The sequence below is a fragment of the Nothoprocta perdicaria genome, unplaced genomic scaffold (assembly GCF_003342845.1).
Source record: "Nothoprocta perdicaria isolate Ctin4 unplaced genomic scaffold, notPer1 scaffold_11, whole genome shotgun sequence".
Lineage (NCBI taxonomy): Eukaryota > Metazoa > Chordata > Aves > Tinamiformes > Tinamidae > Nothoprocta > Nothoprocta perdicaria.
The window spans coordinates 1029727-1043406 of NW_020454205.1; the positions used below are offsets into that span (position 1 = coordinate 1029727).

At 41.0% G+C, this 13680-nt stretch overlaps 1 protein-coding gene across 1 annotated transcript; it reads left to right on the top strand.

Annotated features, from left to right (window-relative positions):
* Positions 1-721: 721 nt before the first annotated feature.
* NEMP2 (nuclear envelope integral membrane protein 2) lies at positions 722-12947 on the top strand (the record flags this gene model as incomplete). Its single annotated transcript, XM_026048208.1, has 9 exons — positions 722-743; positions 3655-3770; positions 4861-5089; positions 5256-5328; positions 5981-6074; positions 6820-6934; positions 7534-7759; positions 9899-10075; positions 12243-12947. Coding segments are annotated over 9 exons (1272 nt in total), but the record flags the coding sequence as incomplete, so codon positions are not given.
* Positions 12948-13680: the final 733 nt, after the last annotated feature.

The window sequence follows — 13680 nt, forward strand, 5'->3', positions numbered from 1 at the left end:
TGAGTGGCTGGGGAAGGCCTCGGTATGCAGTACCACACTCTGTGTGGTCCAGAGCACCTTGGCAAAATGGTGGTGGTTGGTTCTCACAGGGGAGTAACCCTCCACCCTCCAGGGGTGTGAAAACACCACAAAAAACATGCCCGTCCTTTCCACCGTTGCCTGCTTACTACATCCCACAAATATGCTGAGGCAACTCATATGAACTGGGGCACTGCATCCAGATCGGCCCAAGTTCAGGCCTTTGCTGCTCCTACACAAGAATTCTGTTTTTAAGCCTCTTCTTGGGCACGCTTGGGATATAAAACCCGCTCACCTCCCCCAAAGCGCCTGAGGGGCGGCGGGACCGGCTGCCAGCGAGCCCATCTGCGGCCCCGGCCGGCCTCTTGGCCGCCACCGTTAGGGGCGGGCTCAGCGCGCGGCGACCGTTGGGGGCGGCGACCGTTGGGGGCGGCGACCGTTGGGGGCGGCGACCGTTGGGGGCGGCGACCGCTGGGGGCGGCGACCGCTGGGGGCGGTGACCGCTGGGGGCGGTGACCGCTGGGGGCGGTGACCGTTGGGGGCGGTGACCGTTGCGGGCGGCGACCGTTGGGGGCGGGCTGGGCACGTGACTCCCTGCTCTGCCCCGGAGCCGCCGGCCGCCGCCATGAGGCCGGCGCGGCCGCCCCGCCGCCCGCAGCGCCCGCTGGCCCTGCTGCTGCTGCTGGCGCAGGCGGCCGGCGGCGGGGCGGCGGCGCCGCCCGCAGGTACCTGCCTTGCCTTCCCTCTCGCCCTCCCTGCCGCTCTCGGCGGGGCCCTGCTCGCGTCCTTCGCCGTGGCCGGGCGCCAGGGCAGGGGCTGGGCTGTGCGCACCGGGGCGGGGGCTCGCGCTGGCCCGCGGCAGCAGGGCGCCGCCGGGAAAAGCTCTTTCCTCAAGCTCCTTCTGCGCCTACCCCCCTCCCCGAACGGTGCTATCCCTTATGTTTGTATAAAAAAGATGCGGATTACGGCTTCTCACAAGTACGCGAGTAATTCCCCTCTGAAGCTTCAGGGCAAGATACTTTCAGCCACGGCTGTTCTGCTATTAAGGAAGGATCCGAAGGTGTTGCCTTCCGTGCAGCCACCATCCGTGTGGCCATAGTGCCTGGGACAGTCAGGGTAAAGATCTTTCCGTAAATGGAAAGAGGTTTTGTTTTGCTTTGTTTTTCTCTTTTCCTTCTAGCCAGTAATTTCATCAAACATGCCCTGGAGATCCCCTGATAATTATTCTACTTTGCTAGTGTCATCATTAGTTACTGTAATAACATTTTCCAGGATAACTTTGCAAGAAAGCTTGTGGCTGAACTGTTATATTTATATATATATAAATTAAATGGCATCAAATGCACTGGAAACAAAGGTTTGCAGTGAAAGAAAGGTTTGTACCTTTCTTTGAGTTATTTCAGTTGCAGAGGTCTGTGCATTGTCATGTGAAACGTTGGTGCAGGTTGCTCTCTATGGCCTTCCTGTTAGTTTGGGTCAAGGCAGTAGACTAAGCAAGCTGGGGCTGTTTAGCCTAGAGAAGGCTGAGAGGAGATCTGATCAATATGTGTAAGTACCTGAGGGGAGGATGTAGAGATGTAGGGAGGAAGGGGCCAAACTCCTGGTGATGAGCAGTGACAGGACAAGGGGCAGTAGGTACAAGTTGAAGCATAGGAAGCTCCATCTCCATGTGAGGAAGAACTTCACTGTGAGGGTGATAGAGTCCTGGCACAGGCTGCCCAAGGAGCCTGTGGAGGCTCCTGCTCTGGGGATCGTCAAAACCTGCCTGGATGTGACCGGGTGCCCCGTGTTCTGGGTGTCCCTGCTGGAGCAGGGGGTTGGACTGGATGATCTCTAGAGGTCCCTTCCAACCTCAACCATTCTTGTGAGACTGTGATTACAGAGGGCATCAAAATCCAGAAAGGTTATCTGGTTATTCTCAGCTGTAGTAGCAGTGTACGCATTTTGTGTGTACGCATAAAACAGCTCAAGAAGCTCTTCCCATTTCTTTCCTGGATGGAAGCTCCCTGATCTAAAACTTCTTTTGGATTCTGCAGAAGATGCTGATTCCCTCTACTGCTCCCAGTCTTGACATTTGAGGACTGCCTGCTCTGCGTACCTCCTTCTAAAACGCTTAGATCAGATGGTTAGCGACTCTGATGCAGCAACGTAATGCAAAGTAACACTTCTCAGAGACTCATTTATCTTTCTGCAGCTCCCTCTGATGACATTACGGAAGTGCCTGTCAATTCGGAGAGAGAGCCAACCCTTGTATGAAAGTACTGAGCTCCCAGTGGCCTCACTGTGGATGAGGCTTCATTGTATGTTTCACGGAATCGCAGAATGGTTAAAGCTGGAAGGGACCTCTAGAGATCCTCTAGTTCAACCTTCCTGCTCCAGCATGTTTAATTTTCATGAAAGAAGTGTCCAGATCATAAATTTAAACCAAATTAGCTTAAAAGGCTCATTTGGTATACATTGGCTGTTCTGATTTTAGAATGATTTAGCAAACTGAGTTAAGAACATCCATACATTTTTTTTCATTGGTTTAATTAACTCCATTTAAAATAATTCAGGGTAGGCTTAGCGTCCTTGAAGAGCCAGAACAGGTTTTTACTTGCAAACAGTATTTCCCCATGCAGCTTAAGTCTGTTTTGCACACACCAATTTTGCTGTTTGGAGTGTGTGACAGTGTTTTTTTCCAAAGGTTTTAGCAGTTATGAGTGAGTTTGACTTAGACCTACTTTTCCTGTTCAGTGAGCCAGATGATTCCCTCTTTTCACATTTGTATTCATTTTCTTTATTCTGCTCTTTAATTATGTTCTTGGAACACTGATGTAATGCACTGCAGGCTATATTTTATACATGTATGGATTGGAATGTATGTTCTTAAAAATTTGCCCCATAAATCTTTTCAGGTGCATTCCCGCTCTGAGGTGTGATGCAATTCTGAAAGGCATAGGGGGTCACTAATATTTCAGGAGAGTTAAACCAATTAGCAATCTTAATTAAATGACTTTTGGCAAATTATTGGCTCCATTTCCTTTTTACATGTTAAGACTGGCCGGTGTCAGGAAAGATGATTCTATAAGGACAAATTATTTTTGAAGAAGTTATGTTATTTAACATTGTGAACATTTCTGAGGGAAGTGGCTACGAGATTTCTGCAGTCAGCAGCAGTGCCCTGTGCTAATGATGATTCTAATATGTAAGTCTGTTTACCTGCTTGCACTCCCACAGCTGCGTTCACCATTAGTATAAGCACTGAGTGCAGTGCAGTTACACTCACTCATGCCAGCAGGAAATTTGGCCCAGAAGCCCTATTCCAGTGCCAGTGTTATAAAAGTGCCACTTTTATAACAGCCATGCTTTTAACACATTAAAAAAAAAAAAAAAGTACCACCCTATTAACTTTTTTCAAAGGTCCTGCAGTTTACTTTGGAGCCTAAAAATTACTTGATTAAAATTCTAATATGGATTTTCATCTAAACTGTATTGAACAGATTATCTTGTAGCATAGCATTTATGTTACATTATCTGAAAATAGCTTGCGAGTCCCTCAGCATATATCAAAAATCAGGGGAAGGAGGCAAAAAAGAGGAAGACTATGTGTTTCTATTAGATGTGTACTTAAAGTGAACTTTTCCTCCCCACTAGATGGAAACTGTAGCCTTCTGGAAGAAAGATATGTCATCCAGGAACTGGGTGAAAACTGTTACTGTTATTTGCAAAACAGAACCATGCATTTACAGTATGTGTGGTCAACTGTTCAGGTAAGAGGTGGTTTTGGGAATCATTCCCACGTGCAGACCTTTCCTCAGCAGAGTATGTGATCTGTTAGCAAGAGCTAACTATCAACAGTAAGTATCTCTGGGTATAATTGTTAGCCTGAATGGCATATAGGTAAGACCATGATAAAGCTATATTTTAGTGCTGTGTTCCTTCACTTTGTGTGCAGCAGAGGTTTGACGTCTCTCACAAGAATGTCACCCAGGCTGTAGCGTTATAGTAAAAGGCCAAACATCTCCCTCATGTTGCATATTGTTTTGTTACACAGCCTTTCTACTGATAAATATCTATAAAATTGTTAACCTCTGTAACAAATGCTTTTGCTTATCACCAAGCCTCTTAATTAAATGTTCTAAATCTCAGAATAAAATATAACTCTGAGGATCACTTATTATTGCATTGTGGGCCACAGCATAGGGACAAAAGCTGTATCAGGTTGTGACTAGTAAAAAACAGCTGTAACATTGTACTTCTATTTTGCAGAGTAGCAGAGGGTTTTTTAAACATGTTTAGGTCCTTAGGCTTGAAACATAAAATGCTCAAAGAAATGACAGGGTAAGGGTAAGTCTTAAGGAACATCCTTAAGACTTATTTTTTGTTTTAAAAAAAATCCATTTTCCTTTTCCTTCTTCTGTCCCTAGCATGAAAATTGTGTTCTTTTCTATGCGAAAAGCAATTTCTGTTACTTATGGTCAGGAGCAAGATGGGAAAGAGTGTGGTCTTTCCAAAGGAACAAACAAAAGAAACTGTGGTCAGTCAAGTTATTATCAGTTTTGTTAGAAGCTTGTGGGCAGGCAAATGTCAAGGGTGAAACCAAACCCCTAGAGCCTTTGAATGGATTGAGGCCTTAGAACTTTGTTGACTGTGAGTTCTCTGAATTGCCTTTTAAGGTCCACAAGGTACATAACAGGATTAAACATCTAACAAAGAATCGAACTAACATTTTATTCTCTAGCTCTCTATACTGTCTTTCCTTATCATATGTACGAATTCTATGTTATGTGTTTCAGAAACAAAAAATGCCAATGATTCTGAGCCACTTCTTAGAGGTATTTTGTTACTGTTTGATTTTAGATAAAAGTTAACAGCACAGAAATGTTTGAGTTTATGCCTATTTCCGATGAAATCAACTGTCGTAATTCCGAAACAGTTTTTGAGTTTGCTGCGTGTGCTGTTCAAATCTTTTGGCAACCAGAGACATCTAGAGAAACATTCATAAACATAAAACAATATGGAGAGGATATTTGTTTCAAAATACAGCCCTTCAAGAAAGAACCGTACATTGTGAGCGTAAAACAAAAAAGTAAGTAATAATGATTTCAGTTTAGATTACAAATAGTTTGGTATTGCAAGTATTAAAGAATGCTACTTTTTATGAAGAAAACTTGGACTTTTCTGTTAATACATAAAAAATCATCATTTCAAATTGAATTAACCTAAAATCCATTTTTGTTTTCCTTTTTTTTTAGTGCTAGATGGAAAGATCTTGTCTTTGTTTGTAGCTGGAATTTTTCTGTTCCATTTTGCAAGCAATCTTAGCAGGTAAGTATAAGCCCCTGTGTTTTGACCTTTCCTGATGTCTGTGCATCTTTGGTCTGTTATCTAAGCTAAAGATGTCAAGCAGCTGTTCTTTAGCACAATGAAACATGGAAAATAAACATATATTTAATCTTCTCCATACCATTCATGTATAAGTGATGGATTCCTACAAGGAGAAATGCTTAGGATGAGGTCATGTGGGGCTTGGTCTGCTGCTACCTGTTGACAGCCTTTTCTGATTGTTCTTTTGATGTTTGTTTTACTCGGTGTTATATTTTGTAAGTCAGATTTTATGCAAAAAAAAATCTTATGAAAAAATACAACATTTTCAATTAAACTTAAAAACTTGTTTTGCAATGCAAAACTGTACCTGTAAATATAGGGAAACGAATAGAAAGTAGATATTCACTAAAAGCAGAAGCAATGTGAGCATTAAGATGACTGAGACTTTAACACTCCAGTGACCTTATGATATTCTTTGGAATTTTTCTTACATGAGTTTGAAGTCTATACAGGACCTGTTAACTGTGTTGCAGCAACTTCTAATTTACAGTTGTGTTCTTACTGAAGACCATTGTTGTATTTAAAAATGTGGCATTTTTAATCAACTGCAATTTAGTGAAAACTTATGGTATTCTCTCTTATTCATTTACAGAAGCCCCAAGTTCTTTTACCTTTCTGGAATAGTACTGGGTGTTCTTGCTCTGCTAGTCTTTCTCCTGTTGACGCTTAAAAGATTTATTCCAAAGGTAAATCTGCATTTGTAAAAATATGTGAAAACAAAACAAAACAAAAAAAAAATCATCATGATCATTTAGGATGTAAAGAACCTAGATCCAGATTGTGACCTTTTGCTCTGATTTTGTAGCCAGTAATTCCACTGAAGTGGGTGCAAGATTGCTTGTATCAAGGAAATATAATCAGGTCAGAATTGAGCTCTAATGAGATTGCTCCCAAGTTTAAAATGAACTGGAGAGTGTTGATGCACAGAAAATGTTTATTCTGAAACCTGAATTGTTTTTATTAGGCTGCAGCTAAGCTTGCTCAAACCATAGCTTTTGCAGCAATTGGAACAAATTCTCTCCTTTTCACCAAATTCACCTCGACTTCTTCTTAATTTCACACAAAACACTTATCCCTATGCATTGTTGTAATATTTCTGAGATAAATTAATTGGAAGTACATTGCAAGAGACGTAACAGGCCCATGTCATGATACTGGGACATGTACGCAAATACAGAAATGCAGCTGCCCCACTTTGACTTGACATTGTTTACTTGCAGCATGGAGTAGTGGAAGTCTAAAACTGATCATAAGCCTGGTAGGTCTACCAAATATCACAGTTGCCTGGGAATTCCCTTAAACCCAGTGCTCCTAATTCTGACTAAGATTTTTGATGCTACCATCATATAGCTGTCTGTCTGAGGTATTCCTTTTATTTCTTTCTTATTTCTTTTATTTTTATTTTTATTTTTATTTTTTTTTCCTCCCCAGCAAAGTACATTTTGGATTTTAATGAGTGGCTGCTGGATGTCCTCACTATATTTGCTGTACTGTTTTAAAGAGAATATGCAATGGTTGTGGTCTGAACACAGGAACTACTTGTTGGGTAAGAGACTGAGCAGAAAAATCAGAAAATGCACTGCAGATTAGGTGTTGAGTTAGTGGTAAGATTAATACCTGCCCACAAGGAATGGCAAGCGACTTTCATATATGATTTTTTTCTCCTGAGCCAGAGATGCTAGAATATTCTGAAAGCTCCTAATCCACTGAAATGATCACTTAGTCCATAGCGAGCCAATAGTAACTTTAAAAGCAATTTTTTGCCTATATTATTTCTTCATTAATTTATCATTTCGTACTCTCCCCAGGACAACAAAAGGCTAGCTCTGTAGGCTTGCATTTTGCTGGCACTGGGAAATGCAGCTGCACAAACCAGTAACTGGATGTGGCTGCAGGGGCTGAAAAACCTGCTGATTTGGCACCTGCTTTGCCAGGAAGGGGTTCTGGTGCAGCATTAGCTAAAGGCCACTCACGATCACCTTATGAACCCTTGCATGTGTTTTAAATACAAAGGGCACATAACAGCTCAAGTATCTATAGGGCAACACAAAACCCAGCAAGCTATACGTTGTCAATCAGTCTGCTGAAGCATACTTAGGATGGTTTGCATCTTTTTCTCCATGCCATTCTTTTTTGTTTCTGCAGGGTATTTTTTGACTGTTGGAATTATAAGCTTTGCTACTTGCTATCAGCATGGACCACTTACCAGTGAATTAAGCATAACCTTCTTCACATGGACACTACAATTCATAGCCTTTGTGTTCATCTACTGCGGTGTCACCATACCTCAAGTTGCATATGCAATCATAGCAGTCAGCCTCTGTTCAAAAGGCCTCTGTTATCCCCTCGGTGCAGCTTGTCACATAGGCAGGTTTGTATGAATTTGCAAGTGTCCAAATCCCTGTGTCACCAGGAGATGAGGTCAATAATGACAAAAAATGCTCCATTTTGATTATGATTGGTGAATTTTTGGTGCTAGTTCACATTTTTAGCAAATTTAAAGCTATATTAGGAGACATTTAAATCCAAAAGATACAGAATTTAATTGTTTTTGTCAGTTCTAAGCGTGAATTTTGCTCTGTGGAGAAACACGACTGTGCTCTTCAGTACAAGTGTAGCACCTTCCAGCGTGCAGCATATGGTAACGAACACAGTTTTGTTTGATTAGACTGCAACAATTCCATCTTGGTTCCATGCATTGTGAGAGAGAACTTGCAGGTATCTCACACTGAATATTATAGGATAAAACCATGTCCAATCATCTAGGAATTAGATGTTAAATACTGCTGGCACTTGGAGGTTAGTTAGCTACCAGTGTCAGAGAGAGGTCAGGGATTAAAAAGCTAGTTCCACCAGAGAATGTTTTCCACTGATTTGAGTATTCCAGGTTTATTATTAGAGATATGCCCATCTACCCTGACTTCATGGCAACAGTTATAGTGAAGAATTCTAATATGTATTTATATAATGTGGCACTTGGAATTGGAACTGCTTTCAATACATAGATCTTGGTTTGTTAAGCATTTTAGTTGGCAGTATGGGAACAAGATGGTTGATCTTCCAGATCTTAAAGTATGTTTTGTCACAAACATAACACACGAATGAAGACTCTTTTAAAAAATAAAAAACAGATCCCCACGGACAATTTACAGCAGCTTGTTACTTACAGTGATGGCACACAAATGAAGAGATTTTAGTGCAGACTGCTGCATGACTATGCTTCTGCTGAGCCTCGAACCTTTTTGTCTTTGACACATTGTTTAGTTTTGAAGAACATACTGCTTTGCTCTTAAATTATTTTTAGATGTTTGGATGTGAATTAAGTTGAAGTTGATTTTATGGATTAGGTTTTTAGGTAGAATTTTTCATTTGTAGAAGACTTACTCTTTTTTCCCCCCTCCCCACCAGCTGAAAGGCACAAATTGTTCTAACAGCATCCTATAGAATCAGGAGCCTGATGGAAACATGCTCAACTGACCCTGCAATCAGCAAGGTCAGTTAGGATTTGACAGAACATTTTTTACAGCGATTCTTCACATGGACCTCCCCCCCACTTTTTTTTTTTCAATGAACTGATGCTGTTGTAGAGTCCCAAATAATGGCACCACAAAGATGCATAGTTCAGAGCAGCAGATGTGTCAAAACAGCTACGAATTAATCTCACGTTATCCAGGATATCCAGGATCAGGACTGATCACAGGGAGCCTGCAAGACCTTTCCTAGTTGACCCAAATGACGTCTGCAGTTCGTTCTTGCCCTAGAGGGAAACGAATCTGCATGCTGATGGTTGAGCAGATGTTTTTATTTGCAGGAGCTGAAACTTTCATGGGCATCCAGCCTTTGCTTATCTTTACTCATCACAACATTTAAATTGAAGGCAGTCGACAGAAGGGAACAGAACATGGCACACTTTCTAATTGATATCTAATTATATTATACATTGCTACGCAGCAGCTAAAAAAACATCAGATTGTAAACATTTTGGCCTCTGACTACTCAGTTGTGTAATTTAAAACCAGACTTAAGGGAAGCAATCTAGTAAACAACATGAACAACTCAGAGAATTGTTTGTCTTCAAAGTTACATATGCACACTGGCTTTTGATTCAGCCTATGTCTCTGCACAGAAACTCTGCATCCTGCGCCTCAGAATGGCTGAGCAAGCAGCCATCCACGTGTTATTAATGGGGTTTTAGTCCATGCATAAACAATAAAGTGTTTAGAAAGGACCTGATCCAAAGCTTCAGCAAAGCTTATTGGATATCTTTTTGTGGAATTCCACAGGTTTGGATGAGACTAAACAGGCTGACAAATGTTTCAGCCCTCATCCTAAAATTTTAATACAAGTATGTGACTTGTATCTCTTAAGATCAAAAAAATGATAAATGCATGTCAATAGCAGAAAAAGATCAGGTGGACTGCATGTGTAGCATGAGAAATACATGCCAGAAGACATTAGAAGACTAATTCAGAAGACTAAGAGAAGACTAATCGTTTTCATTTCATTTTAGAAAAATGAAGAACTACTATAAATCAAAACAGTTAGTAATTCGATGCCTTACTGAGGAAGAATATAGAGAACAAGGTGAAACAGAAACAGTCAGAGCTCTGGAGGAATTACGCTCCTTCTGCAGGAACCCTGACTTCCCATCGTGGCTAGCAGTATCCAAACTCCAGTCCCCGCACAGGTAAGGAACTTTTCCAAAACAGGAGCTGCACTGTGTGGTCACTAACACAGCAGATCCAAACACTACTCCAAGCATTGTTCCAGGTAAGTTTCTCTTATGTACAGTTAGAAAGGGAATTAGCTTTATCTGCTTGGGCAATTCTGTCACAGATCCGAGGTGCGGGATCTCCCAACCTCTCCAGGTGTTTCTTGCTGGTGATATTATGCATTTTGGACATTTTTGTTCCTGTCTGCTCATAAATTTCTGGGAGGTTGTAGAGGCTCAAAGCTAATTCACAGTGATGGCAGCTTTCCCCAAATCTCATACACTTCTTTTAATGCCTCTGCACGTTGCTACCCAGTGACCCAGGGGCTGCCCAGTGAGTGAAATGGCCCTTGATTTCTGTAACTTTAGGAGCAATACTCTTTAAGTTCCATAAAAATGAAGCAGGTTGAGCATAACATGTTCAAACCTTAGCAGTATTAAGCTCTCTAACTGCAAGCCAGCACAACTAAGGAAACCTATTGCTTAGAGTATCAACCAAGTGTTTAAGACTAAGAATGCAAACAACAACATAATGAGCAGCCGCTCTATATACAGCTTAAGAGACTAATTTAAGACAAATAAGAGTTGTGAAAAGTCTGATAAAGGTAGCCCAAAAAAGCCATGTAAAAATAAAAATAATCACTGACCTTTTTTTTCCATAATAAAACTTAAATATTAGAAGCAGATTTTCACATTTTACCCAGTCACGCAACGCTTGAGCATCACCCCAAAATCAAGTGCCACACTTTCTAAGCAGCCACATGGGCTTGGCATTTAATCAATATAAATTTAAAACTAGTTTCAGAAGCTCCATCTTCTTTGGATGGACACACAGACGGGTCCCCTGGGTTTATAGATTTTCCACTAAACTAAATGCTACTTGCATTCTGTAGCGCTCTTGAAAGGTACAAAAAGTGATAGCTTCAGTTTTGTAAACAAACAAACATGCCATATGCATGGAGCAAGCAATTAAAACATGTATTCTACGGTTAGATAATACCTTTTTTTAAAGTTAATATTAACTAAAGAACAATATTATTGCAAATTGTTCACAGTAAAAATATAAAATGAGGCAGAGGTCTGGTTTAAATTTGAGTATCTTCAAGCTTTCAGTAGCTCTCAGAAGATGGTTCAACACTAAGCAAACCTGGAAGATGCATGTCCAAGCAAGTCCAACAGCGTTCCCCATGTAGCCAACAATGCTGTGAAGAACAGTGAGATGACACATTCATCTCAAAGAAATGTTAAATCTAAAATGTAAATTATTGGTAAGTTTACCAGAATTGTAGAATATAGCTGCAGTTCCTTTTTCTTACATTTCTCTGCTGCTGTCGACACTTACCAAGTGTCAGAACTGCCGTCTGTTCCATGCACTTGCCAGGAACCATTATACAGTCATTCTGACTGTATTTTCAATGCAGTTGTCCACTGAAAGTAAGATTAATTGCAAAATTAAAAAATTAAAAATTAAAATGCAGAGACAGAGCTAAGTTCTTGCTTTGCTCTGCACAACCTCTGGCGTGGCATTTACTTGGTGCAGCTGCAGAATTCCGTCTGCAGCTCAAAATGCACCAAAAGCAGAAATTCTTCGGCAGGACACGGCCTCAGCTTGTCCGGAGTACTCGACATCAGGAGCAAGGTGATTGCACAAGAACGTGGGACTGTTACGTTCTCACCCTTTTTACTTTCATTAGCAGAACATCAACTTACCTGAATTCTTGCAGCCTTTGTCTCAAATATACTATAGATTTTACTTTATTTATAGAGGCTAAAGCACCATACACCCAAGTACAGGAAGGGATCAGTTTCTTTTCTGGATTATCCCACAGGCAGTGACAAGGTGAAAAAACAAAGTCAGATCTTTTTGCTTAGTCACAAGACCTTTCAGATGGCTTCTGGAAGAGCAAGAGTTACTTACTTAGAAAAGACTGAAGACAAAGATGAAACAGGAAAAAGTGAGAAGTGTTCAGACTCACTGCCATCCTCTGCTATTTAATTTGTTGTACATGACTCTCCATCTTATGCTATTTCACTGCACATGACTTGATATATATATATCATCTTTAACCTGGCAGTACTTCCTGCATTTATAGTGTAATTTTGCTCCCCACCTGATCACTTCTCTTTAAAAACTACCTGGCAGGTTTGCAGATTTTGTCCTGGGATTTCCTCACGTCTCACCTGCAGAAGCAAAGGCACATGATGAGGAATATGGCATTGGAAGCAACTTCCTGGAAGAGCAGCTCTTTGACATAAGGGCAGAATCAGAGCTGGGTGAGGCAGCCAACCCCATCTATGATGAACGAGGTGCTGAGGATGAAAATGAACAAATTGCATTTCCATATGGTACTGAGTTCTGCTGAGCTTTGGAAAGCACCCTGAAAAGGGGAGTGTTCTTCTTAGAAAGAGAGGGTAGAGACGGAGAACTCGCTCATGGTGGTTTCTTATGGATGCAAGGGAACAAGTAAATGTCTGTGAAAGATTAGCAGAAAGAAGATTTAGTTCATCTTTGCCTGTGCTGATGCTGTGAGAATGAAATACTCAGAAACTATTGTGAAATGAATCAGAAAGGGATGCCTGCAGAAAAGTCAGTTTTAAATCTGTTTTTTTTGCATGTTTTAAAGCAAGTAAGTTTTTTAAGCACACTTCCTAACTCACTTGACCGCTGATCATGAGATGTGAGGTCAAGGAGGAGAATTAAATTTTGTCCCAGCCTAAACCCACACAATCTCCCTGGACCTCCTCATTTTACTGAGTTACAGATGATTGTCCTGCCATTGATATATGGCTTCTATTTTTACGCAATAGCTAAACTCTTATCTTGATGTATTATTATCTTGATGTATTATTTGGCTGTGTGCCCAAACAAAATAGGTATTTTTTTCAGAGTCTTTTCCTTATGCTTTTTTTTTTTCCCCTCTCTTAAGGAAAAAAAACCTCAAAACAGGTACACAAAGGAAAAGACATAACCCAAGTTTTACAAACTTACAATGGCTGTTATTTACCAGGAATGGGAAAATAATATCCAGAGTACAGCAAATACTAGGCTCATCCACAAGCAGCAGAACAATATATTGAGAAAAAAAAATGCTTTAGTGGAGAGCTAAGAATGCTGAGACTGACCTTAAAAAATCCTCCTAGCTTTGTTTCAACACTTGAAGCATTTCACAAACCAAGCCCACCAAATCTGACTGAGGTCATCTGCGGCCTTTACCAACAATAAGTTTACTTGCGTGGTGCTCCTGTGATATACAGAAATTATGCAGGTTTAATGAGACCTAATTGTTAAGTGCCCTGCAGTGTTCATCAAGAACACCTGGGACCAGAATCTAGCTGTTACTCCGGTGCCTTATCCATCAGACAAGCGTTTCTTCCTTAGTGAAGGAGGACTTCATTGTATAGTTCCACAGCATGTTAGAAAAAAGGTTAGAATTGCATATTTATTTTCCATTCACGGCACAGCATATTTGATACTGTCTTTTGCATTCAGGATTTTTAAATAAAAGTATTTTTTCAAACTGTGTGTTTACCTCCTTCCATATTCCCTCTCCTCGGAGCAAGCCCCGAACACCAAGCAGCCA